This window comes from Ylistrum balloti, unplaced genomic scaffold, assembly GCF_031769215.1.
Source record: "Ylistrum balloti isolate Yb309-2 unplaced genomic scaffold, AGI_CSIRO_Ybal_v1 Utg370208, whole genome shotgun sequence".
NCBI lineage: Eukaryota > Metazoa > Mollusca > Bivalvia > Pectinida > Pectinidae > Ylistrum > Ylistrum balloti.
In genome coordinates, this window is record NW_026782179.1 from 517,198 (window position 1) to 544,972 (window position 27,775).

The following is a 27,775-nucleotide window of genomic DNA, read 5'->3' on the forward strand; positions in this document are numbered from 1 at the left end:
TTGGTAAACTCAACTTTTTGTGTCTTTGTTTAATATAAATTTTGTGTACATGTTTGTGTATCGTTTACTTAGTACCATGTAAATGTTTACAAAATTCATTTAAACTTTGAAGCATTACTGTCAAATTTGTTGTTGCTTATCTCTCAAAGTATCTTATTTCATGGTACATTTTCCTTGCTCCTTAGTTGTTCATATTTAACCCTGAAATTGACTGAAAGGAGCAAGTTTATTACACTGTTATTTAGAGGAAAAACAAGTTTGCTGCCAAATGGTGGCTGGCCGAGATTTCTGCAGTGGAGTGTTGTTTTGCTTTTTAATAAAAAAAAGCAATGATGGAATATATTCTTATTCTATGTACCTGTTTCCTTTTTTGTAAGATTGGAGACAACTAAGAATAACTTTTTTTAACACATAGTACTAGCCAATCTCTGAAAGACAATTAGAAACATAAGAGGATTTCTGAATGAATGGAGAAGTTTAGATCATGTCTTTAAAATGTCAAATTGTTGCATTGAAATTTCAAAATATGCATGAATAGTTCATTTCTTAGGAAAGAAAATAAAATGTCCTTTTTATCAGTTGGACAGGTTCAAGGAGCCTCCTGCATTTGGTCCAATGTGTGACCTCTTGTGGTCTGACCCCCTGGAAGACTTTGGGACAGAGAAAACATCAGAACACTTCACTCATAATAGTGTCAGAGGTTGCTCATATTTTTACAGGTAAACATATTTTTAAGTTTCAGAACACATGGTGATGTGATAATCAGGACTGGTAATCAACAGCTTTGTGAAAATTGATATGAATTAGTAACGATTATTAGTTACTGTTGATTTGTTGATCTTAGAATGATGAAGTTTTAACTTGAAACATACATACATGATATTCAGCTTTATTCTTCAGAACATGATAAGGTTGAACTCTTTGTTACATTTTTCACATTTTACTTCTTTTGAATTTTGGCAAATACAGCCTTTCAGACGTGGATTTAAATAGGTAGTAGATACAATTTTGGGGTATTTCTGCTTTGGAGACCAGTTTGATTAATGTTTATTATATAAATTTTAGACAGGAGAAAGAATTTCATTCTATATGTCTTGCAATTTGACAAAAAAAAAAGTACAGACATTTTTGATTTATTGCTATTTGACAAAGATATCCAAAACTGAATTTTCAGTTCCAAATATAACATGCATCCCCATTTCGTTCAGGTAAAGGTTTCATTATGGTATATTTTAATTTCTGTACAACAAAGATCATTTCAACTAGTTACATGAAAGAAGCCTCTATACCAAATGTAAAGCTTAAACTATATTATTGCTGTAATCCTTGTTATTACTCTGGCAGCCATATTTTTTTTTAAGATCAGTATTGATGAAACCTGTCATTGACAGCTTTGAATAATCTGTTAAACAAGAATTTTATCATGGTTATATCATTGATGAGGGATAATGTCAGTTTTCAGCTTTAATTGTGAAGAGGTCATTGAAAAAGCTTTCTTTCTTTTCAGCTATGCAGCATGTTGTGATTTTTTGTCACAGAATAATTTATTATCAATTATTAGAGCACATGAGGCACAAGATGCTGGGTAAGTAATGTTTTTGACCTGTTGCATACAAATAAAATGAGGAAAATTAGTGATCAGTTTACGAGCAAGTTCTGAGTCCTGTACTCAAAGAATTATTATGGGACTCGTAGAATTTCTGGAAATACTTCCAACTTTCCATTGTGGGACCCAATATTTTTAGGTCACCTGTGACATAGTATCATGGTGACCTATTGGGATCACATTCAGCACCATGCATCCGTTAACAATTTAACATTTCTGCTTCTCAAAACCCCTGAACTGATTTCAATGAAATTTTGCAGAAACCTTCCCTGGCCAAAGATAAACCAAGTGAGTGGAGTCACATGGTCAAATTATCTCAGATTTCAAAAATCACACAGATGTAGTAGAATCAAATACTCTTTATATATGGAAGCACATTATGGTGATGTCTCACATTTTTGAGAAAATTTGTTTAATTTCGGTCGGAAATATTTTAAACTTGGTTAGAATTATGAGTGAAGGTTTGACAGCTAGATGGTATGCATATATTGATCCCGACTGAGCCCTAGGGACTGATGGGCAGGGCCAAAAGGGGTAAAATTTACTTAATTTTAAAAATTTTCCTTTTCAACTCCCAATTATGGTAGAATCGATTGTATTTAATAGGAATGTGTGCCTAATTCTAGGATTTATATTTCTTATTACAGATACCGCATGTATAGGAAGAGTCAGACAACAGGTTTTCCATCACTAATAACGATATTTTCAGCTCCAAATTACCTAGATGTTTATAATAATAAAGGTAAGCAAAACATAGAGAAATCAACAGTTTTTACTGCCAGATTTGTGTAATTTTAGGGTAAGTTTTAAAGCCTTTTTAGGTCACCTGAGTGACCTATTGCAATTGCTTTTACTTCTCAATAACCAAAAGGCCCTTGGTCATGGTATTAGGCAAGTAGTATGCTGGGATGAAGGGCTACAGGGTTGTTCACTTGAATGACCTTGACCTATTTTCAAGGTCACAGGTATCAAATGTGTTAAACATCTTATAACATCTTCTCAATAATAAAATGAACCAGTGTCATGATATTATGCCAGTAGCTTGCTAGGATGAAGGTCTATGTTTGTTCTAATGAATGACCTTGACCTTCATTCAAAGTCAAAGGGGTTAAATATGCTCAACTAAAACAACAGACTGTTATCAGTTCTGTTTAATTGAAAATTTGGCCTTCAAACTTAGAAACAAGAAAAACTCTGTAAGTATGCTTATATCAGTTATGTTCAGTCCCAAAGATGAGACTTATGGACAGGTTTTAAAACTGACCATAGACCTGAACACCTCAAGTGACCATTAAGACCCATTAGCCTCTTGTTTCTACTTGAAAATGTTTCTCTTCTTTCAGGTTTATCAATCTTCCTTTGGTCAACTTAGAAGTAAGAAGTAATGACCTTTAAGTGTGCTATGTGAAACTTTGCTTTATGAGAAGTATGAACTGATCTATCGTGTGTATCTAGTTTCTGAAACCCAAATAATTATAAGCTGTTTTTGTTTTGTAGCTGCCATATTAAAGTATGAAAACAATGTGATGAACATCAGACAGTTCAATTGTTCTCCACACCCATATTGGTTGCCCAACTTCATGGATGTGTTCACATGGTCACTACCATTTGTTGGTGAAAAAGGTAATTTGAACAAGTTTTGGAAGAAAAACATTTACAATTTTGAAAAACCTTTGTGATGACAGTGTGATCATTAGCTTTTGGTAACAGCCAGTTTCCTTCATTAAAGGATAAAAAATACTGGAATATCATCTTCAAATTTACTGGTTTATATGTAAAGGCTAGAAAGTTGAACATGAATAGCTGGCAATAATACAGATGTGTTTATCTTTTTTCAGTGACAGAGATGCTTGTGAATGTTTTGAGTATTTGCTCTGACAATGAGCTGTCGACAGAAGATGATGAGGATGAGGAGGAAGGAAGTGAAGGTATGCCTACAGTAGCTATAAGAAATAAGTACATGTATAGTTTCATGTCTACATATTCTCCTGGACAAATCCTATTTCTTCTGTGTGAACAGGTTACAAAGCAAACATTTCACTCTGCATTGTTGTCTTTTAGAAGTACAAGTATTTCCTCATTGCGTTAATTCACTGTTCTGGCCAAAATAAATGTGTGTTTAGGTTCCTGATGACTATGATCCTGCCTTCACATTTCGCCTAGCCCGACATGTAATTAATCTTATATTACATCGATGTTATTCGCATCAAAAAAATATCCTTGGATGGGTACATCCACTTTAGTTTGGGAAAGCATAACCTCAAGAGTGTGTCTAGAAATATGAAGAGATAGACCAGATTGAACAGAAGAAAATTTAAGAATGCAGAGAAGGAAAGAATGTGAATTACAGAGCAACATTTAAAGCTAATGGTTTAGAAATGAAGTCATGGACAACATGTTTTATGATTCATGCTCAAGCTTTGACTGGAAATCAAATGTTCCATTACTGGCTTTACCATTGCAAAAAGTAGAATAATTTTTCAGGCTTTTAGGACAGATGTAGAGACCCTGATGTGCTTATATTCAATATACATGTTATTATAAATGGCTTTCGTACATAATTACCCACCACCCACCCCCATAAAAAACAAAATTAAATTAAATATTTCCAGTCTATTGGCCCTACCCAGTTTCCATTACAATCCTAAACACACTTGTCATTCTGTTTGGTCTGGTTCAAGAACCATATTGAAGTGAATATAGTTTATGAACTGTATCATTCTCTGAATATGTGATATGCATTGAAAGTGATTTTCAATCAGGACTTAAAGAATGATTTTGATAATACGAATGCTGAAGTTATAAATTGGTATCAATTAATACAGTGTTCTCCCTATGATATTATGATGTATTGTGTTCATTTTTTGGTTCAGATCACTGCATTTTTTTTTCTTCTATTTTTCCTGCATCACTGCCAAAATTTAACAAAAGATTCAGTGCTCAGTTGTTTTCTTAGTTTAATTCAGTTCAATTACATTAATGCAACTTTGTTTCCAATGTTAATACAGATGTAGAAGCTACATAGATGCTACACTTGCATTATTTGAAGCTGTAGGTAAAATAATATGATAGCAGGTAACAAATGATGAAAAGAAAAGTTAATATGTATAGATTTAGATTTGTATGTAGCAATACATCAATAGTTTAGGGAGGACACTGCATTACAAATACAATCAATGCTGATTCATAGGTTGAGAGCTATACAATAAAATTGCCTCATAGTTTGCTTTGTAATATCAATGTAATTTGTAAGACAAAGCAAATGCTCTTATTTTGCTTTGTTTACTACATTTCCTTTTCAAGGGCAAAACCAATACCTTCAGCTTGCTTTATAATATCCATACCATATATGAGAACTATGAAGTACTTGATACATGACTCGGCTATTTTTTTTTCAATTATGCAGACAAGTCAAAATTCAATTCTTACTGTTGATCCTTTTATTCATATGCATGTTCTTTCATCTGAATTTCATTTATATTGGCTTGTGTTATTCAAATCTGTGTGTAGTTATTATGATATTTGTTGTTTATGTATTAACTGCCAATTATTAATGGTATGGTTATTAGCTGTTCCTGTTTAAGATGTGACATGTACAAAGCAGTTGTCATATGCATTTCTCAACATTTTGCAGAAACTGGGAAAACAAAATCTGATTTTCATTAGATTTAGGAGATTAAGATATTGTTGGTACAAAATTCACGTTTCCATTAAATACACATGAAAATAAGAAAAATTTCTGCAGAAGAATGGAGAGAAAAATTAAAAAATAATGATGTTCCCTGCACTGCAACAAAAAGAGGGTTGGGTAATATGGGTTGGGAAGAGTTCTCACCAGTATGTCATAATGAGTGATTTTCAGCACCACTGCTACTTACCTGTTGGAGGAGGGAAATAAAATTGAAAAAGTAATAAGTATTTCAGGTGTAATGTAACTTGCTTCACACCTTTCTGTAAATTTTCCACTTCCTGGAAATCAACTGTGTTACATGCAAATGTAAATATAACGATGCACATGCTATCCAAAAAAGATCGAACTAAAAATTAAAGTGGAAGCACTTACAATATCTGTTTCTTGAATGCACATTTGTTCAGAAAAGTGACAGAAGACCAAATCATCATATGATTGGAGTAAGCTGCCAATTTGTCAAGAGAATGTTGATGGCCTCATATATTACTTTTACTGATGGGGTTTTAAACACTACATTACAAATGGTACAAGAGGAAGTCTCAAATTTATGTCAGGTTATTCTTTCTTAGTAGATGATTTTGAGTGTTGTATTTTCCAATTTCTGTAGAATCTGATAATTAACAGTGAAAGCAAAATGTGCTTGAAGTCCAAGGATTTATGCATTTGTGATTTCACATTGGATGAGTACTAGTAAACATTAACAAGTTGATGATTTTTCCTGTTCCTGGGGTAAATCAAGAGTACCTAATGTGAACAGCAAGAACATTGCTGCTTATATTGATTTTTTTCACCTTTAGATTTAAAACAGTAACTTCCCCATTATTTATGAAACAACCATGTAAAAAAGAAGAAAAAAACATGTGCATGTTTGACACCCTTAAATCACAGTAATTGAGATTTCTCTCTTATTTCTGTGTGGTACCAAGGATGCTAAATTAAATTTCTGGGGATTATTGTTACTTTTTACATTACTGCACTCTAAAATAGGAATGTTTTATGGTGAGCTTTGTACATGATGCATCCAGAACATATTCACCCCAATGTGATCATGCTTTAGTAAGTGAATTATCAGTGCAGGTGCTATATTCAGGTGTTACCAAATTTATTCATTAATACTCATGAAATTCTTAATGAACTTTCAATATTATTCATTGCGCAGATATTTTATAGTAAGAGGAAAATCCTGCACCTATACATCTTTGAACTAAAGTGAAAACAATTGAATATGCACATGAAAACATTTAAAAGTACCTACTATATAGCAAGTTTTGTTTTATTTTTTGTGGTTAGAATTTTTGTTGCATTTTTTTATTATTACAATTTTATATTTAATGCTTTTTTTTGTTCATTTTCTTCATGGTTGGTCTCCTTGACTTGGTTACGTTGCATGTGCTAACCTAGGGTCCCGCATAGCTAATGGTAAGTGGAGCCTCCAGATTATTATCAATCCAGCGTTGATCCGTATAGCACCAATTTCGACTTAATATTTGACGAGTGATTGATGTAGTGCTCCCGCTAACTTTTCATCTCTCTTAAAACCCACCTCTTGGTGTTAAAAATGGTGTTGCTTTATTTCACTTACAGTGTTAACACCTTAACACTTTCCTTAACTCACCTATTTAGTTCCAGGAGTGTGAATCCTCTCAACCAGAAACTGTTAATAATTACATATACTGAAACACTGTAGATGATAATTCCTGTAACTTTCATTCCTAATGGTCATATTGTATCAAATACATATTCTCCCTCTCCTATATTTCCTTGTTTTAAAAGTTTGTGTAGCATGCACCTGAGCATATATACCACTTCTAAGTTTCTTTTTGAAAGATTTAAATATTTTCACAATATGTACAATGGGATAATAGGTTGCTTTTTGGGTCAATTTTAAGATTTAGTTAATGAATATTACAGCAAATTTCTAACATTTCTAGCTCCTCACAGGTGGCTTGTCCAATAGCAGATCAATAATTCCTCTGCTAAACCTAGCTAGACTTTGCAGCTTCACATATTCCTGATGGCATATCATTAAGGCTTGTTGCTGTATTGATTTGGACAGTGATGCTGAATATTGTTTTTATGTGTAATAATTAAGATAATTTGTAAATTGCCAGTCCGTCACAAACATGCTGGAAGTCAAGTACTTGTAGTAGACAGAGAGGCAAGTAAGTCAACAATTTTGCATGTCAATCAGCCATTTGTCATCAAGGTGGATGAACCTTTGATATATAATCAGGTTTTTTAACGTATTTTACTACTTCAGAATGAAAATCATACTGTTTCTCTGATTTTTATCTGTGTTTATGTACAGGAGTGGCTGAAATGTATTTTTTTTGTACATTTCATAGTGTGAATTCAGTTGTCCAGTGTGTGGCCAATACATTTTATCATGTCCATTAATTCCAATTATAAAAGCTCTTGTTTTCCATTGTCTACAGTATATCAATTTTTTATGAGATATCCAGTTAAATTATTATATTTTGAATATTAATTATATTGCAGCAGAAATCTGGTAAATCTGTACAATTTGAATATTTTAATAATTAGGTCATTAATTTATTGTTAAATATGTTCATAAATGTAGTTTGCATAATGTTTTGTGTACTTGTGATAGGATGTTGTCATGTATCTTTATGTTAACTAAATGTTTGTTCTTCGTATATGTATATACTAACTTACTATAACATGGTGCTGCACTCCTGTAAATCATACGGTAAGCTTCCTCATCTGTGGAAAACTTGATTAGGTTTATTTCTGAAAATTCTTCTGGTTTTATCAGTTACCATGAAGAAATTTTACTCAATGAAAACTTGTGGTCTTAGTTCTGAAGTAGTAAAGTATGACTTGGTTGGCTGCTTCATTATGACATGCAATTTATATATATATTATATATCCACGTGTTATTATTTTAGTATTAAATCACGTAGAGTTGATATATATACCCAGGAATTGGTTACAGCGTAATTTTATAAGTTGAGCGCTATTGTGAATTACACATGTATAGTTGGATGACTAACAATACTGTATTGTCACATGCTGCTTGACTCTCTGTCCGTACTACTAAACCATGTGATTAAGACCTCGCTAACATGCCATTTGTGAAATATTAGCAGTGTTGTCAATAACATTTTGCGTAGTAAGAAAAACTTTAACCAATTTTTTTAGAGACACAGATATGGACTACAGATTGAAATTTATTGTGTATTTTGTAGCTGTTTGACAAATTATTGGATGTCAGTATTTATTGACAACACTGTATTAGCCTATTGTTTTAATTTTTGCTTTACAGTTTTTGCCATTTATATGAATGGCGTGCGATATATTGTGTCCGAAGTACAAGATAATTCGCTACAGTACTATATGCGAGTGTTTGAGTTCTTGCATGTTGTGTGGCATAGATTAGACCTCTTCTGTTTAAAAATAATGTGATGGAATTGTTGTTATTCAAAGTTAGAATAGTATTCCATTCTAAATGGTGTCAGTCAATATCTATGGTTTAATGTGGTTTAAGAAATGTGATCCAGGCAAATTAACATTTATCTTCCTGTTAAATGAATGTTTATGTATATTTCCTTTAAATTATTATCACATTTTTTCACAGATTTTGTGAAATTCCAATAAATGTTGTCTTTACATTAAAGATTGTTATAAAATTAATAATCTAACTGAAATGTAACCCTATTCAGTCAAAAAATTCTTACCAGTAGGACAAAATTAAAATTGTTAGTAATCAGTTGATCAAAATTGTAAACGGTGAAAGAAATGTATTATTGGTTAGATTTCTACAAAATTTGGTAAAAAAGGAAAGCAACCTCCAACAATCATTTAAGCACAAAGATATTTATCTCTGCCTCAGATTAAATGGTATATTTCATTTGCAAGTTGTTTTCTATTTCTTGGTTTCTTTTGTACTTGTGAGGCTTCATTAGTGATTGCTCAGATGATTTAGGGACTTTAAAAACAGTCCCTGTTTAATTATAAAAAGCCACTGATAATCATGCATACACTTTCTCCAGGGTGATCGTGTGGCACAGCGCATTTGCCTTTCACCAAGATGGCCAAAGTTTGATTGCAATCTCCGATCCTTACACTTGCATATCTCTACAGCTTTATGTTGAAATCCTCTTACACCGATATGTTATTTGAAAAAAAAAATGGATAATTTCTTTCTTTCTTTTTTTTAAACCAGAAATTGTCTTGAAATATATATAGTTTTTAGTTTTTTGAGGTTTTTAGCAAAAACATAGATTGCAATGATCAATCCCCAAATCTCACTCAAAAATAAAAAAAAAAATCCTAAAAAAGGTAAGAAGAAAAAAATATCAATTCGTAATGCAAGCAAAATATTAATATATGTTGGAGTGTTCAGCAAAAATAAATGACAAAGATTATTCCAAGGCTCCTGGATTTTGACCATGGACAGTGGTATTAGTGACAGAAAGTAACAATAATTTCATTTTCTAATAAGAAGTATGTGGTCACAGCCAATTGTTCAATGATTTGCAAGTGCTGCCATTTGGTTTGTGTGAAATTGACAAGAGATATTTGAGCTGGTTGCCAGCATGTACCCAGTACCTGAATGCATGTCATTGAACAGTAGTTGGTGTGATTAGGGCTTGCTGTACTTCGCCTTTAAGTAGTTGGTGTGCAGTGGATTATAGATAAAGAAAATTCTTACTTGAGTTTATATAGATATAATTGGTATGTCCAACATTTTCTCAGTAAGGAGTTGTGTAGGACTCGTGCATTTACATTTATGGATTCAGTTTGTTTTGTGAAAGTAGTGCATGTTATTTGCATTGAATTGATCTTTGAAAGTATCAAAAGTTTGTATTAAGAATTTTTGTAAAGCTTTCACTTAAGAAATTATGTACTTTAGATGCAATTAATTTAGATTTTCATGTGTTACACTTTAGAGTGAGAAATAAATGCTGTACAGCATGCAGATATCGTATTTTAGTTTGATAAATGGATACATTGTTAGAGTGAGAAATAAATGCTGTGCAGCATGCAGATCTGGTATTTTAGTTTAATAAATGGGTATTTTGTGTACAATATCAATGGCCACATTACTAGCAATATGTCTGTGAAGTTATATATTTACAACAGGTACAGGCTCATATTTGTTATCATAAGTCCATTGACATGCACAGTGAATTGTCTGCATTAGTATGCAAGGATAAGGTGACTTGTGTCAGTAGAAATGGTCTGATGTCAATAGTTCCTTTGTTGGATTTCAGATGTTACAGTAATGACAAGGTGATTTAGTTACCAAGGTCAGTCATTGGCAGAATGGCTAGGGTCTTCACGTAGGTATGATTGGGATTGGGGGCTTGTGTTTTTTCCTCAAGAGTCTGTATGATTTCATTCCAGATGGAGCTGCTTCAAGAAAGGAGGTGATCAAGAACAAAATCAGGGCCATTGGCAAAATGGCAAGAGTCTTCACTGTCCTTAGGTAAGTCAGCTGTTCTATAGAAATATGTTTGGTAACTCCACTACTGATAGTTGCTGCACCAATTCTGTTGTATGGAGCATACTGAGTGAGAAGAGTTGCATATTTGAGAAAAGTGTTGCATGTTAAAAAGAAGTCTGGATTCAGTAATTAAAATAGGATTTGTTCACTAGTCTTCTGATCTTACTTTGATTTCAATTTTCAAGATACTTTTTTTTTAGATGAATAAAATGGAATTGTTTGTCGTATTGGGAACAATGAGAGCTTGAATATCCTAGAAAGCTTTGAATTAAAGACATTTTGGGTTCTTTTCATTGTCTTCATTGTCTTTCCACATTGAAAGGTTTGCTTTTAATAACTTCTCTGCAAATTGATTCAACATAAATGGAAGAAATTGTCAAAGAACAAGCATATACTGATTACTGCATTTCTTTGATATTCAGCAAATCTGTTAATATCAAGTGTAGAACATCACAATTGTTTGTTTTGTGTTTGACAGAGAGGAAAGTGAAAGTGTATTACAGCTGAAGGGTCTAACTCCAAATGGACTTCTTCCCTTGGGAGCACTGTCAGGAGGAAAGGATACGTTGACAAGTGGTATGCATCAGTATAAAGTGAAATCTGGAATATTAATGACAAGACCATTAAGTAAATTTCACCATCATACTCTGTCATTCTAGTGACCTTATATTATGACATAGTTTGATAAAGCAGCACTTGTAAGCACTCCTGTGGTCATATACGTGGACAGATTTGCTGAAAGTTCGCTCATTAGTAGTTTGAATATTTATTTAAGGTCAAGGATGTTTTCTAAAAGGGACAGTTTAGTTCTGTTTATTTCTCATTGTGTCATAAGCTCATCTCGTACAAAACAGACACACTAAACCCATGATTCTGGTCAGAACATAATAGTTTCTTGCACTTTTCTTCTGCATTAGGTGAAATACTATTCATGAAGTCCCGTTTGGAAGCCTCTTTTGGGAGCCCCTTTGTGTGTGAATCAATGAGAAGTTTGTTCTTGCCAGAGGGCACAATATTTCCCACCATATTTGATTAACATTATATTGGGCACAACCTTGACAGAAATTTAAAGTGACCACACTGGATCTCTGCTATGTGGCATCTAACTAGTAACTACCTACTTTTTTTTCCCAATGGACACGCATTTCTTCAAAAAAATGCTTGTCAACTAAATGGCTAGTAAATGCTTCATTGGTCTTGAAGCCTTGGGGTATTCTGAACCTTGTACTCTTTTGTTAGGAAGTTCAAAATGTTTAATGTTCCTTCAGATTAATTACTATGATGTAGTCAACGGTACTGTTCTGAGGTTTTGGGTTAGATAAGAGATTACAGCAAATATGAGACTTGATAATGCTTGCTTCATAAGACAAAGATTCACAATAATCCATTGCTTTCAAAATAACCTGGATGTTACTACTCTACTGTTTTTTAAAGTCGAATGATTCAATATGAATGATGTTGTGTGTTCTTTTCTTTCAGCTCTTAGTGGTTTCTCACCTTCTCATAAGATCAGCGGCTTTGATGAAGCAAAATGTTTGGACAAAATGAACGAGAGGATGCCACCACGTAAAGACGCAGTCAACAATTCTCATAAAAGCTAAAGTTCTGACAATGTGATACTCTGTGGAGCTGGTCTCTGTTCATACGTGACCCTGAAACAAACTTATTACAATTGTCAGATCATGCTGTGTAGGTGGAAGCATATGCATCTCTGGCACAAAGCTGGCCCTCCTGACCTTGGCAGCAGATAGATTCTGTCAAGGTGAAACCATGAAGAGAGCATGTTCTGATATTTTGATTATTTGTAGGAAGTGAAATGATGTCTGCTGCTCTATCAGCAGCTGGCATTAACCCTGATTCATCATGACATAGAAAATCATCTAAATGCATACACTATACACATACTATATATACATGTATATGACAACCCTGCGCTTTCTGTCATTTCCTGACAAAGGTATCTAGTCAAATGTGGAGAAGTGTCTCTTCTAAGTCGGATCATGAAAACTTGTTTAGAGACATGAAGATGGCCAGCTTTTTGCTAGAAGTGTAGTGTGCAGGTGCAGTCTGATCAGAAAGAACTTCATGTGGAACAAAAGACAGCACATTATCACAAGCCATATGAAAAGTTTGTTATCCAGGCTGATTGCCCACAAAAGGCTAACCAAGGCATTACCCTCTGTGTCGCAACAGTTCCTACTCTCCACATCAGTCCAGTATGGTTCAGCTGGTGCTGCAATGGAAATACAATATTGGGGTTGTTAGGACACAACTGTGAAGCATGGAGCTATGGAATAAACATATGGCTGTGAGATCAATACTAATCCTGCTGTGAAGATAAAGAAGATGATCTATAAAGGCACAGATGGTGTTGCCACAAGTTAGAAAAGTGTAAGTTTGTGATGTTAGTACCTGTAGAGGAGTTCACCTGGAAGAGATGTGTCATTTTAATGGCAGATGATGCATGTGATGCTGGTGATTGGGAAAATAGACCCAAATGATATATTTAAAATATATCGAGATGAAGATCTTGAGATCTGCATTGTTATTGAACAAATAATAGCTCTTTCTTGAGATATTTATTCAAAGTAACCTCCACTTGATATGGAGGATAAATCTGCTTCATCAGGATTGTTGTTACTTCTGTTGTTGACTTTCTCATGTTGATCCATGATAATTCTGGTGGTGTATACCCCCTGCCAGTGATATACAGATTTTAAGTTTCCATGAAATTCTCCTCCCAATTTAAATATGCTTATCCTAATTGTATAAAATATTGTTTTCTATTCCCAGTGAGTGCTTGAATTATTTTATAGTAAGAGGTATCCATCTTCTAGAATGTGATGTTGTCATCATAATTTTCCATTTAAAGTTACATTTTAGTTAAATTTCTTTTGTTGTTTATGTTATTAATTTAAAAATAATATATTTGTGTCTGGGTGTTTTTTTGCTTAGGCAAATTTTAAAAATAGTATCTCACAAAATGTTTGTGTGTGTGAACTAATATATATGGAATACTTGCAACCAAGTATTACAGTATGTACATCCGATTGGCTTTTGGTACTTGTAATTTTACCAGGGTATGATATTGTATAGTTTGGTTTCAACAACTAGTTCTGATTCCATTCATTAACAAATGTGGATGGAAGAACATCAAAAACAGATTTCACAATGTTTAATAGTGTCGATAATTGTAGGAACTTGAGTTAAACCAAATGTCTTTCAGGTTCACTCTGAATCTCTTTGATGACACTACTCTCAGCCAATGGTTAGAAAACCTAACAAATGACTGAAAAATTAAAAATGAACAAATATTTATACATATGTACTTGCACATTTACGTGCCAATGAACATGTGTGCAAAAGTTTTCAAGGAATTAATAGACTGATTAGGAAATTTCATTTATTTCCTTTTGTCTTACCAAAATTTCCAGATACACCCTAACATATCAGACATTCAGACTGGTTCACACTGGAATATCAGTGTGCCTGTTAATCTTTCATAGAATCAAAGTAAGTGGTATTCATTGACAGCTTGGACAATAAATAAAAAATCTTATTTATTGATTAGGTGTTACTGGTACATACTGGACTAGTATTAAATGATCGAGGAGTTCTATCCTTTTGCCACATCGGTGATATGCCTTGCTCAAATTCAGTAATATTGTAGTGCTACGACTACTGGTGAACAATGCCATATAGTCTTACCGTTGCTTTGTATTAAAACTGTACAGTTGGTACTTTTAAGATTTGTACATCTGTAGTGTGTTGAAAATGAACCATTAGAATTGTGCTAATTAAGTTACAATTGTAACTGCATTTATTTTAAAGCATTGTCTAAGTTATTCAAATCATTCCCGGATACATGATATATATGATAGGTCATCTTTGTACAAATTGTTGACTAAAACAGTTTATCTTAGTCTGTACCACATCTGTTTAAGTAAAAGGTCTGGTTTTGTTGAAGGAGAAATGTTGAAAGGGTACAAAAAATCCTGCTAAAAATATAAAGCAAAGCACTGGTATAAAATTTCAGAGAAAAGATTTTTCAGGCATGTTTGGTGCTAGGTTTCATGCACCAAAGCAGCAAAATTTCAGTCTTTTTACAGAAGGATTTAAACTGAAGTGAACTGAGAAGTAACTTCTTTTTAACATAAATATGTGCTGAAATTCTTTCATTTAATATTTCATCATTGTTAAAAATATTGTATGTTCTCAGTCATGATTGAATGTTTCAATACAATAAAAAAAAACATTTATTTGAAATTTTCTCAAACACTATTAGAGTACAGGTAAAAAATAATGGCGCTTTTTTCAAATCCAATAAATACAATGTACACAAGGAGTCTGCGTGACAGGTCTACAATAAAACATATCTCTTTATCCTCTGTTTAGGTAATTGCAGACATCCCATGTACAGTAATGCTAATTTGCCTGAGGCGTAACAGAGTTGAATGATGATAGAAATATTGAGTGTGCAATAAGTGTTGGTATTTATGCTGAATGTTCTGTAAAAGAGGAATATACATGTAGTTTGGATCCTTAAATCTGTTCACTGATCTAGTGTATAGGAGTTCTCCATGCATCTGTGCTAGTATGATTTTGTAATATAGCAAGCATATAAGATTTGAGCAAATCCTTTGATTGTACTGTTTTCAGTTTAATAGTTCCTGTCCTTAGCACATTCAAGTTCAATGAAGATTCAATATTGTTCCTCTTTTTAATACTCATTCTGTAATGATGTAATGCATATTTCATCCATGTTAATATGAAGATATGAGTATGTTATTGAAGTAATTATTGGTCCACCTGATCATCATTTATGAAACTATTTATTAAATTTTGTTTTTAAAAAATCTCTTTTGTTAATATATGACATATTTTATTAGTCTTGGTATTCAAAATGTTGTATTTTCAAAATGTTGGTAAAGCTCACAAGTTTTGCTTCGGATTTACATTTTATTTCCGATTACAAGAAGACTTGCTGTATACTACTGAAGAATTCAGATGCCAGTCCAATAGAAAACAGCTGTTTGCATGTGCTTTAGGCTTAAGTCATTTGAAAACAAAATTGGTATGATCAAAGTGCACTAGGCCTACTGAAATCTTGCAATGTGAAATGAGATGTTGATGGCATATGATTAGTTCTTTTGTATATGTGTTTATAAGTTAAAATGTTGATAAAGAACCTTTCATGTTAACATGCATGTAGTTTAAATTATGAAATCCTATGTTGTACATGTATTTGTTTTTTCTTCATTCTTTCATTGCCATCACTGTTGTTTTTAGAACAAGCTTATGCACCTCTTAAACACAGTTGCTGGCATTCCATAATGGCAACACAAAGCATGAGCTAAGAAAATTGATCTGTTGAAATATCAAATTCATGTGTATTGAGCTGTGATTATTATATGGTTTCAAGTGATATTTCAAACCTAAAAAGTCCCTTCATTAATAGTACATGTAAACAAACTACATCATAGATTTATTATATAGGGAAGAAAAATGTTGCAGAAGTTGGGTTGAACATTAGTAAATGTTAGAATTCCAAAATTTGACATTTCAATTATTACTGTCGATAAACATTGAAGTTTGAATGAAATGTTTGATGATAAAAAGCTGCTTATCTTGTCTGGTTTTGTTGTGTTGTCCTGTAAATGATGGGATCTTGGTCAGGGATATGCTGTTATGGCACATGTTAGTAATTTGGGAAAAAAATCAAACATTGGAAGTATATAGGTTGTCTTTTAGTAGCACAATGACTGTCATATCATTGTAAATTATTGGAAAACCCATGTCTCAAATGTTTGTGTGTTATGACCCTGATGATTCTTTTAAACAAGCTGCAACAGTGGTGTATGGTGAGCTCTTGCTGTTTTATGGTAGCATCTGTTTTGAATGTGTACAAGATTGAAAAAAAAAATATATAACATATTTCAAAATTCTAATGGGTGTACGATGTTGGCGATATCCCCAAATTTTCATATGTATTTATGTCATCTGTTATTATGAATTATGCACAGATGATATATTGTAAAATGTTGTGAAACCAAAAGTTGCTGTAGTTGCAACCAATAGAATTTTTTTTTCTTTATCAATTCATATACTACTAATAACAAAAAAATGTTGACATTGTACACTCAATTTATAGTTAGATTTAGTATTGAAACATTTCTTTATTTACTGATTTGGTGAAAAACCAGGCAGTGAATAAAGAAATAGTTTTCTGCATTCTCACAATTTTGGCAGTTTTAGGTGTTGTTCCAATTTAAGGTCTTGTGCTTGAGTCGAGACTCTTATATTGCCCTTCACATAATTTTTCTCTACCACCAAGATCTTTTTTATACTTAATAAATATTTACAGTGTTACCATTAATATCAGCCTTGAATTTGTTTGTGATTATAATGAAAACAAAAATGATGACCCCCAAAAAACTGGTAGACAATAATTATTTGATCATATAAACCTTTTACACAACTTAATTGAAGCAAGGTTATATATTATAGCCTTGTGCATGTGCATGAATCCATCCTACACACTGCTGACAAGGTCTGTCTACAGAGATTTAAGTTGGGAAATAACGCATTGTGTCTCATAACAAAACAAGTCGCTGCATCCTCTACTTCACCGAAGTTTGTAAAAGAATAAAATCAAATAAACGGCGAAATGCAGGTTTCTGAAGCCTTTCTTAGCTACTGTTTCATTGACATCAAAACCTCTGGAAAAGGTACCGCGTAAAATGTGTGGCGCACCTTATTTTGGTAATTACGACCTTTACTTGACCTTTGACATTGACGGTTTGCGGAGCATCCCGGTCATTCGTATGGACGTCAAAATTGGAACTATGTACAACATAACATGTAGATATGCAGTGTGTCGTATATTTAAATGTTCTCTTCAACCTCTGCTTGATCTTTGACAGTGATCGTATAAGACAACAAACAGGTTTACAGAGCATCAATAGTTGAGTGGCGATAATCGCCCTACAGACGTCGGTTGAAGTCGTATTTTGAACAAACCATACATTCATTGCATTTTTGAATATATGATTTGAAGATTAATAAATCCAGAAGCACAATCTAAGTAGAAAATTAAGTCACCGAGGAGCAAAGTTAGAAACAACCATTTTACAGGTCGGGAATAAATATAAAGTCATTCTGCAAATTTATATAATTTTAAACTGGTTTTACGTCCACTATCGAGACTGTAAAGTGGAAGTCACCAAATTAATCACGGGCCAGAAATTATTTGAATGAACAAGCAAACGTTTTTTCCGGCATTTTAAAGCAGCGTTGTTTATAAAGTCCAGCGAAAAGTCTTTCAATCGAAATAGGCCATAGGTCAGAGAGATCAAATGTTATATTTTTTCTGTTGTCTTAAAAAGGAAACGAACATGAACTGACCGAAATGATTTCAACATTATTTGGCATGACGCATACGTTGGACATGCGCTATGCAAAAGGCAATGATAAATAATAATATTTAACATTTATTAGCCCACCATCATCAGTGGGCAGTTCAAAACGCCCGTTGTCTGTCCGTCTGTCCTGTGTTCCTGTTGTGTTTGTTACCCCTTAGGGTCTTCCAGTACACGATAGCTCCTCGATGATTAAGATACGGGAGACTCGAAGCATGCCATCCAGAGTATTTAGAGTAAAGTGTCTTGCCCTTGGACACAAAAACGTAAGCACAGACCGATCCTGTCACAGCTTCCTGAGAAACAGAAGCTGCAGCGTATGGAGAGCGTCGGGTCATCACCTGGTATTACGGTTTGCCAACGCTATAACTGATATTTAAAAATTTGAAGTTTATCGCAGTATTGAATGGATCTATCTGAAATTTTATATGTATAGTCAGTTCCCTTGGTCTCAAGTAGTGTCGACTCATTTATCGGACTGATCCGAAAAATGAAATGGCGGCCAGACAGTCATCTTGGATTTCAACAGTTGAAGTTTGTTATCGCATTTTTTTTCATTTATATATATTGTTTTCATATATATTGCTGTCTTGAGCAGTTCTGGAATGAGCATTCTCATATTCCATAGGTCCCTATTTGTGCCGATTTGATTTTTTATATCTATTCGAAAGAAGAGGAAGAACGGAAAAGATCATACAATGATGGAAGCCAAGATCACTCGGAGACCTCTGAGTAACAAAAACTGGTTTTACTGGATAGAATTTCGACTTGTCCCTCTTTCGCGCATTTGTTTCCGTTATGAACAGTTGTTCGATTTCAATCAAAGTCTATATGTACGCAACAACGACTGTGGTGCATAAATATTAAATATAATGTATTTAGTTTAACTTCATCAATCACTTGGTTTCACGTCCTTTAATTGTGAATAGATATCAGGTGGCAGATCGCATTGATAGTTTTAGCATTATCAATGTATTCAGTATTAAGAAAACCAGACGCGTGTAATGAGGGACAGTATTGGACTGAATTTCCGTCATACATTATACATTACTGTTCAACATTACACTAAGTTTTTCTATACATGTAGTCAGTGAGCTAAGAGGATTTTGTAACAAATAACCAAACTGGTCACCTACAGAAACTCAACAACGTATGAATTATAACTTTTCTGATAAGAAGTATTGATTTGCTGTTTTTGTTATTCTGTCTTTTGGTTTCCACCTCAGAACGTTTTATCGTGGACTCTTAAAGTTTTTAATGATGTCTAATCCACACAGAATTATCCGTTTAAAAAAGTGGTTTGTCGACAATAATTTTCCTTAGAGATGAACTCACAACTCACTTCTCCGCCCTGCATCTAAAATGAGTTTAAGCAAAATGCGAAATGTGAAGGGGAATTAAAACAAGAGACAAAAAGCTAAAGGAAGAAAAGATATTCAGAAAAATATATTAAGAGAGTACTACGGGTCCACCACGGAATACCAATGGATATTTGAACCACTATCTCACGGTCCGATAATGTCCATGTCCTTCTTTAACAGTGCGTGAAGCATTAGGTACAGGGGATGTCCTTCTTTCACTGAACGCGTTTGAAAATTTGCACTTTGTACAGCTGTAACGCAAGTTACTTTGCCTAACTCAAATTAGCGAAATAATTTTAACAGTATTACGGAGATTCAGTGGATCGCAAAACTTTTTTGATGACAATGATGACACTTTTTTAAGTCATCCGTCTGCTGCATTTAAAAATCTTGAAAACGCAAAATTATTCAATTTTCATAAATTGATATTCTGTTCCTATCCAGATTGAAAGTGATATCCCATACTACCTGCCTGATACATGTCTTCTTGATAAACTTATCGCTATTACCAGTAAGCTAGCATATGGTCTAAGGGAAGTAACTCACCTGTCTCTCCGTCTCACTCGTGTGATCATGCGTTGAAAGGCACTTCCGCTGTTAAATTGATAATCAAAATGGCGAACGAGATCACTCACGCACCAAACAAAACATGGGAATTGAGTCTATACGAGCTTCACAGGACACCACAGGAGGCGATTACTGATTCTACAGAGATAGCTGTATCTCCCAGGAGTCTGCACAGTGAACTAATGTGTCCAATTTGTCTAGATATGCTTAAAAACACGATGACAACAAAAGAGTGTCTTCATCGTTTTTGTCAAGACTGTATCATCACAGCCCTTCGGAGTGGCAACAAAGAGTGTCCAACTTGCAGAAAGAAACTCGTGTCTAAACGTTCTTTGAGGCCTGACCCCAACTTCGATGCGCTTATTTCCAAAATATATCCTAGTCGAGACGAATATGAAGCGCACCAAGAGAGGGTACTTGCAAAACTTAACAAACAGCACAGTACTGCTGCGTTGACTCACAGGTATTAAATAGATATACATACAATGTTGTAAGGTTGAATGTTGAAATGTAACCAGCTGATCACATCGACTATAATACTGATTGATTTAGTGGTGTATAGTTAATCTGTTATGAAATATGAAAATAGATAACAACTTATTTTAAACAAGTAATTGACTAAGATTAAGATGATCATTTTATCATTTTAAGTAAAAAACAAGACTGTTTCTATAGATTGGGTCAAGTTTTATTGCTTACCTGATATATTCAAAGATACAGACATGAATTCTTTTTTATTGAGAAAATATACTTCAACTGTATCATGTATAGTAGACAATTGCAAAAAGATGGAATCAAGTAGCTCCCGGCTATGTGTCATTATAAAACCATGTCGTTCAAATGTGAAATATAGGTCATATTCAGCATTTGAGGCATTCAGTAAGACACACTTAGCGGCTTCTTTTATGTATCTTAATATATATGTGGATTTTGTTAAAATTGTATTATTTCTCCTTTACTTTAGCATTGAAGAGGGACTGAGATTACAAGCTATGAATAGGGCTCAAAGAGTACGTAAACATGCTACAGAACCAGACCTTTCCCGTCTGGAGACAGCCAGCACTACATCTAATGATGCAACTCCTAAGAAGAGGCCCAAACCATATTCGGATGACTCTAGTACTGAGAATTCAGTGGGAGAGGGTGGTTCAGAACTAGGGCATCCTATAGAGCCTGTTGAGAGAGAAGTACCAGTTAGTGACATTGAATTAGTGTTCAGGCCTTTACCTATCGACTCTGAGTCTCAAGCAGCCAACTTTGATGCCTCGCAGACAAGATATATCAAGACGACTGCCAATGCTTCAGGTGCTATATCACATTCTCTTTTGATTTCATTTATGGTGTCCTATGATGAAAGTAGGACCCAAGATGTAAACTTGGACCCGAAGGGGTAGGGAGCGCAATATTACAGGACAAGCAGTATTAAGTCAGCATTTCTGAGCAACTGAAATTGAGGAACAGAAATAGATAAAGGGGATGTATGGTATTTATTTTGGCAAAAAAAGAAATCACAATATGACCATTCAAATTTGATTTTTATATAGCTCTGTATATTATTCGTGATATTTCTGTTATCTTATAACTATTGATGTAAGTCTTAATTACACCAGTTTATCAGGTACTTGTATAATATGTGCGTAAAACAAAATAGTTAATTAATTGTCTAATTCGAAATCCTTTCTTTCTTTTCAGTGGATCATTTGTCAAAATATCTTGCCATCAGACTCTCCCTGGAATCACAAAAGGCAGATGGCGGTAAGAATAATATCTAATGCTTATCTTGATGAGGGTTTTTCACAAGTGATATGTTATGTAATTTAGGATGGTCATTCTCATCAGAGTTCCTTCCCTTGTTTAAAGTAGTTAGCAACTTATTGCACAAATTACAGGATATGTTCAAGTAGTTTTATGTCGCTTTCAGTGCATGTTTGAAATATGTATACATATTATGGAGTTTTTAGATTGAAATGTGTGTCATTCAAGTTCTTCATTTTTGTATACAGAGGAAAAGTAATTATCTTACATTGTATATCTTGTACTCATCAAACTTTCAAAACCAATGTAAGTTTATGTTTTTGCAAATTTCAAAAATTTGAATTGAAATGATGTGAAAATATTCAAATAACTCTTCAAGAGCCAGAAAGCCTGTGTTAATTGTCTTGGCTTGTTAAGCCAAAAGGCTGTCAAGTTGGAATTAGAACTTCTGAGTGACATTCATGCTGAAAGAGGACAGATGTGTGAAAATTCAATAATTATTAGTGATTAAAGATATTACAAACAGTATTTGAAAACAGATCTGAATCCAAAATTTAACCTTGTGATTGCAGAACTTAAACCTTAATCACTGCCAATATGAAATGATGACATGATATATGGCTAGTTTTACATTTCTTCTGGTTGTTTCCAGGTGGTGCCAGTAGTGATACAAGATACAGCATCCACATAGCTAGTACACCAGGATGTTACACATTACTGAGTGGAGTCATGACCCTGGACCAGGTCAATGAAAAATACTGGCGCGTAAACAAGCCACTGGAAATGTACTTTGCCAGTATGAAGAAGACTGGAGAGACCACGCCCAGTCACACACCTACCAAGAAAGGCAGTGACAAGTGAATCAGCTACAAAATATTTAGCACTTGCTCTTGAAAGAAAAAAACTGTGTGATTCCAGTTTAAACAATAGAGTTTCACTTAAAGTTAACAACTGCCATATTGACTTTAATTCTGCATGATTTAATGAAATAGTTATTAAACCAAATCCTTAGCATTTTTGCTTGATGGGTTTGTCAGCTGTGAGAAACATTGAATTGTCACATTTTTTCGTGAGGTGATATAAAATGGCATTCTGTCATGGATTAGATTGAGAAAATATTGTTTCTTTTGAAATAGAATTTAAACCATGAAGATTTATTTCTTGAAATATTTCAATTTCATTTCAAGCACAATTCCAGGATGAGAGATTTATTCATGAACTGCTTTAACAGTTTGTAAGTTATTTTACTGTAATGATGCTCTTTGCTTTCATTGTCATATGAAAGCTCAGACTTGACAGCTAATTTTCAGAGAAAATTATTTACTAGTATTAGGACAGGGATGTTTAAAACTACAGTACAAAACGATCCTGTCATTGTAGATATTTCTGATATTTATGTAAGTAATTCCATAAGTGAACAAAAGTAAAGATTTTTGGTAAAAAAAAAATTGCAAGACTCCATTTTACAGAATTTTGTTATAACTTGGTAAATAGCTAATTATTTTGTTCTGCTCAAAAAGACGATTCACGTTAAATGGTCTATAAATACCCAGTTCAACAGATTACCATGTAATCATCAGCAGATGTAATTATACACATGCACACCTATATCAATCTGGAATATGACACTTCTGAGACTTTTTGGCTGATGCTATATTGAATGTATTTATACTGCCAAACTGATAGAATAATGCAGACTCGTGCAAGGGCATTATGTTAATGATATATTTTGTTGTATATTGTGCATATTGTAACTGTTTTGTATTTGTTCACAAAAAACTTTACAATATATATAATCAGAAATCAGTAATCAAGAAGGGACCAAAGTGCTCATACCAATCCACCCCTTAAAAAGTCTGATTGTACACTTCTTTGTAAATCCCAAAGTATTCCAAAGACTTGTCAAATCTGTACAACATATTTAAATTTAGCATAATCCCATAAGTCTGTTTTTGGTTAATGGTATTTTGAAGTGCTTCATGCTATGTTACAAATATTTCTTAAAACCTATGTCATATGTTGTTTTCAATGAATTTCTGGAACAATGTCAAGGTGCTCTTCATTGCAAATTGTAATTACCCAAGCTAAAGTATTAATATCTCTTTGTTGATATATTGTACATATCTGAATCAGAAGATTTTTGTGAGCTTTTGATGTTTTGTGATGTATGGGTGGCTTGGCTGGAAAATGTGTCATTAGTTAAAATGATTTTTTTCAATATTGAATACCCAGTTCATTGTGAATAAAAATAGGATTCTATGCTCATCAAGAGAGAAAGAAAGATGGTTTCCTAGCAGAATTTTACGATAGTGACACTCTATAAAAACTTCCGGAACAATATACATCTTCATTGCTGTTTAACTTTATATCGATACACAATGTGAAAAAAACCCTATGAACTGACTCCTATGTCAGTTATTTGTGGATTTACCCTGTCCAGGCATAGAGTAACCACTTTAAAAGTGATGCCAGTTATAAAGCCATTTAATTAAAAAATGTGTTTGTAAATTTCTGTTTGGCGAGATAATAAGTTTTCATAATGATTTGTTACTCTTGTAAATCATAGAATATCTATCAATGGAAATGCAATAGGATTTGAAATTGTTTTTTAGAGCTTTGTATGTCATTATCTAGCTTTAATATCTTTACCATAAATTTCTAAACAGCAATGTGTAACCAGAAATAAACATGTAAATATAAATTTTACAACAGTTAAGAAATTAGAATAGATTTCTAGTATTTTTTCTCATACCACATTGAAAGTTTGTTGAAGGAGCTTTATAAGTAGCTAGCATCAATGACTAAATTGTAAAACAGAATCATAAATGTTCTTAAATTCTGGTGTATTTAAATGTTATTATTAGTATATGCTTGTTTCCCTTTTTCCTACTGAATGCTATTACATTATAATATAAATCAAGAAGTAATCCCATAGGCAATGCTGGTTATACCACAAGTTACAACCAATTATTGGTATATGGTGATTAAAAGGTTTGGTTGCAATTTTTCTTAGCTAAGTAAATGATATGATGAAAAGATTAACAGAAGAATTCTCAATGGAAAGATGTTGCTTGTTTTGATGAAATTCAGTGAATCCGATTCATGAATATCACATGTAACCTATTAGGGATTAATTATTTAATTTAACATGTCATATTATTTTTGTATGTTAAAACATTGTTGCTGTAATGTGTTGTGTTAGTCAGTCATAGAAATGAAGACAAGAAATACAGTTTGATCATTGATAATATGATATATAAGGACAAGTTATAACAGGATATGAAGAAATTTTTTTGGGTCCTAATTGTCTGTATTTGAATCCATGCTAAGTGAAGAAAATGTGTAGTTTCTTTTAAAGCATGTGATTGTTGTAAATAAAACTGTTCTAATAAAGTAATTTCTTATTACAAAATGCTTGCAGGTATTATTTTCCTTATAATATGAAAAACATACAGTACATGTGTAACGTAGTAGAGATATGGCATGGCAACATTTCAACTAAATTGCTTGGAATAAATATAGTATTTATATTTTTTTTCAACATCGATGATGCACCATTATGGCAACATTATAAAATTTGACTGGACAACAATGCAACATTGTGACGATATACCAAGAAAGAAAGAACAGTATGACATGATGACATTGTATCAAATTGACATCATGACAACATTATATCAAAATGTCTTTATAACAGCATTGTATTAAAATTACATTCTGACAACAATGCAACAAACAACGTTGTGGAAACATTGTATCAAAATAACATCTTGACAACAATGCATCAAAATGATAACTTTGTTTCAAAATGACATAGTGACAACATTACCGGACTATATAAAAGTGACATCATGACATCATTGTAGCAATATGACCTTTATGAAAACATTGTGTTAAAATGACATGAGAACTTTAAATTATAATGACATTTTGACAACGTATAAAACTGACAATGATGTATCAAAATGACATCATGACAACATTGCATCAAATGACATGACAACATAGTATCAAAAAGACCTTACAATAGCATTGTATTAAAATGTTTACAAGTCCTTATTTGTAACTGTTTCTACATTTAGACACAAAGAATCAGCAAAGAGATGTATGGTAGATTATATAGCACTTCAGTGATGTCACTTATATAGATTAGAGAGAGGGTCCAATAATTGAATCTCATAGGACTCCAGCACATGTCAGACCTGCATCTGAAATGTAATTTATAATTACTTATATATTTTTTGTATTAATATCAACCTGTCGTCCAAATATCAGGATCAACACCTATCAAAACACGTTAGTGAAGTACAGCTTCATGTTGATTTAAAGGAATCAACCCCAGACTTAGGATCACTACTTTAAGTAAATGTTTGAAGCTTATCCATGATCAAATGTCTGATATAAGTTCCTATTCCATATGAGATTTATATAACACTTTTTTTCATAGTGCCCAGCCTGTGTAGTTCGACGCTTCCTAAGAACGGTGGCAGTTTGTGTTACTAGGGAAGCTAAGAAGTAGATCTGTGTGTGCTTTCTTGGTTGTATCCTTGGACAAGACACTTTACTCTGATTGTTCAGCGAGGTGGCAAATGACCACTACAAGTAAACTACACATCAAACAACAGACAAAGTTCATGTGAACAATTGTATTAAGTGAATAGGTATTGTTTTGGATCAAGTAGACAATCAAAGCTCGTTGGCAACTTGTACCTGTTTACACGAGAATCAGAATACATTTGGACATTCTGTTGACCTTGTGAAGATAATTGTTGTCACCATAAAAGTTGATAGAATATTAGACAATGTGAAATGACACTTAAACAATGTCAGAGAGAGATTTCACTGGACAAAACCAAAACTAGAGTCCGATCCTCACACATACTAGGTCTCGGTCACAGACAGATTTTGCTGGATGAAACCTTTCTGGGTTTCTAAAGGTAATTTTAGTTTCAAACTTAGCAATGGCAGTGTTTTTGAATCCATTGTCCCTTGTAACCTTAAACCTTGAAAAATTAAGTTTCTATTAAAAAGTTTCCTCCTAATTTCTCCTCCTCTTCTCTTCTTCTTTCTCTCCCAACTAGAACAATTTCTGTAGGTGTATTCTTTTCCATCACAAAGAAATATCCCTTCTCGAAGGTTACCATTGCAGCTAAAGTCACATCTATTTCTAAAGAGACTGCTTCATGAGCTGTTGACGCCATCAGATCAAACATATGATGTACTGAATCCGAGTGTTCCACCCTATTACTCTTATAAAATAATTATTCAAAACATCTGATAATAGACCACCTGTCAGTGGATGACCTTTCACTGTGCTCATGATGGGAGTATAACTAGATCAATATTAATTTCCATGCATTTAACTTTGATTTGAGCATCAAGACCACCGATTAGTCTATTGCGGCGAGTATTTACCAGGGTTGAAACAGAGTCAACAGCCTTGGAATTTGTTGGTGAAACTCTAAATGTCTTTGGCACCAAAGTGCCAATAATTAAATCAATATCATTTATACTTATATGGAAACATGTTTTCTTTTCCAGAAAGTTCCCAGACAATATAGACACTTGTGGTAAACCTTTAATTATCTCTAGCTATATCTACCATTGAACTGATATTAGTTTTGCACCAATCTAAACTTGTTGGTGTCTATTCTTACATAGTTGGTCATCAAATTAATTAAGTGCTTACTGAGATAGGCAATAAGCTTCAGGTTTCAAAATTACTAAGATGTGAAATATCAAAAATATCATATTTATCAATATTTGTTTTAATATACAAATGCATAAACTGTTGTGACCTATGTCATTGTAAGCTAGACAGGAAAACTTTCCTTATCTATGATAGTGTTTGTGACATATGGGTTTGGTCAGCGCTGCTGCTGGTGATGCAGCCCTGGCAACCCCATC

At 33.3% G+C, this 27,775-nt stretch overlaps 2 protein-coding genes across 6 annotated transcripts in view; both read left to right on the top strand.

The window, feature by feature from the left end:
* Nucleotides 1–17,143, top strand: part of LOC132551660 (serine/threonine-protein phosphatase 2B catalytic subunit 2-like) — a 37,889-nt gene extending 20,746 nt beyond the window's left edge. For 2 of the 5 annotated variants that reach the window (XM_060215835.1, XM_060215834.1), the window contains exons 6-15: nucleotides 580–719; nucleotides 1,508–1,585; nucleotides 2,254–2,348; nucleotides 3,104–3,229; nucleotides 3,445–3,534; nucleotides 6,699–6,716; nucleotides 7,409–7,459; nucleotides 10,668–10,749; nucleotides 11,246–11,343; nucleotides 12,247–17,143. In XM_060215835.1, coding sequence (XP_060071818.1) covers nucleotides 580–719; nucleotides 1,508–1,585; nucleotides 2,254–2,348; nucleotides 3,104–3,229; nucleotides 3,445–3,534; nucleotides 6,699–6,716; nucleotides 7,409–7,459; nucleotides 10,668–10,749; nucleotides 11,246–11,343; nucleotides 12,247–12,368 — 900 coding nt within the window. In that variant the 3' untranslated portion in view covers nucleotides 12,369–17,143. The remainder of the gene's footprint in view (nucleotides 1–579; nucleotides 720–1,507; nucleotides 1,586–2,253; nucleotides 2,349–3,103; nucleotides 3,230–3,444; nucleotides 3,535–6,698; nucleotides 6,717–7,408; nucleotides 7,460–10,667; nucleotides 10,750–11,245; nucleotides 11,344–12,246) is intronic. The other 3 variants (XM_060215836.1, XM_060215837.1, XM_060215838.1) reach the window with 3 other exon arrangements.
* Nucleotides 17,144–17,227: 84 nt separating this feature from the next.
* Nucleotides 17,228–25,282, top strand: LOC132551661 (E3 ubiquitin-protein ligase RING2-like). The gene is made up of 4 exons (XM_060215840.1): nucleotides 17,228–20,576; nucleotides 21,078–21,418; nucleotides 21,806–21,868; nucleotides 22,521–25,282. The coding sequence occupies exons 1-4, from the start codon at nucleotides 20,161–20,163 to the stop codon at nucleotides 22,727–22,729; spliced, it is 1,029 nt and encodes a 342-aa protein (XP_060071823.1). The 5' UTR covers nucleotides 17,228–20,160; the 3' UTR covers nucleotides 22,730–25,282.
* Nucleotides 25,283–27,775: the final 2,493 nt, after the last annotated feature.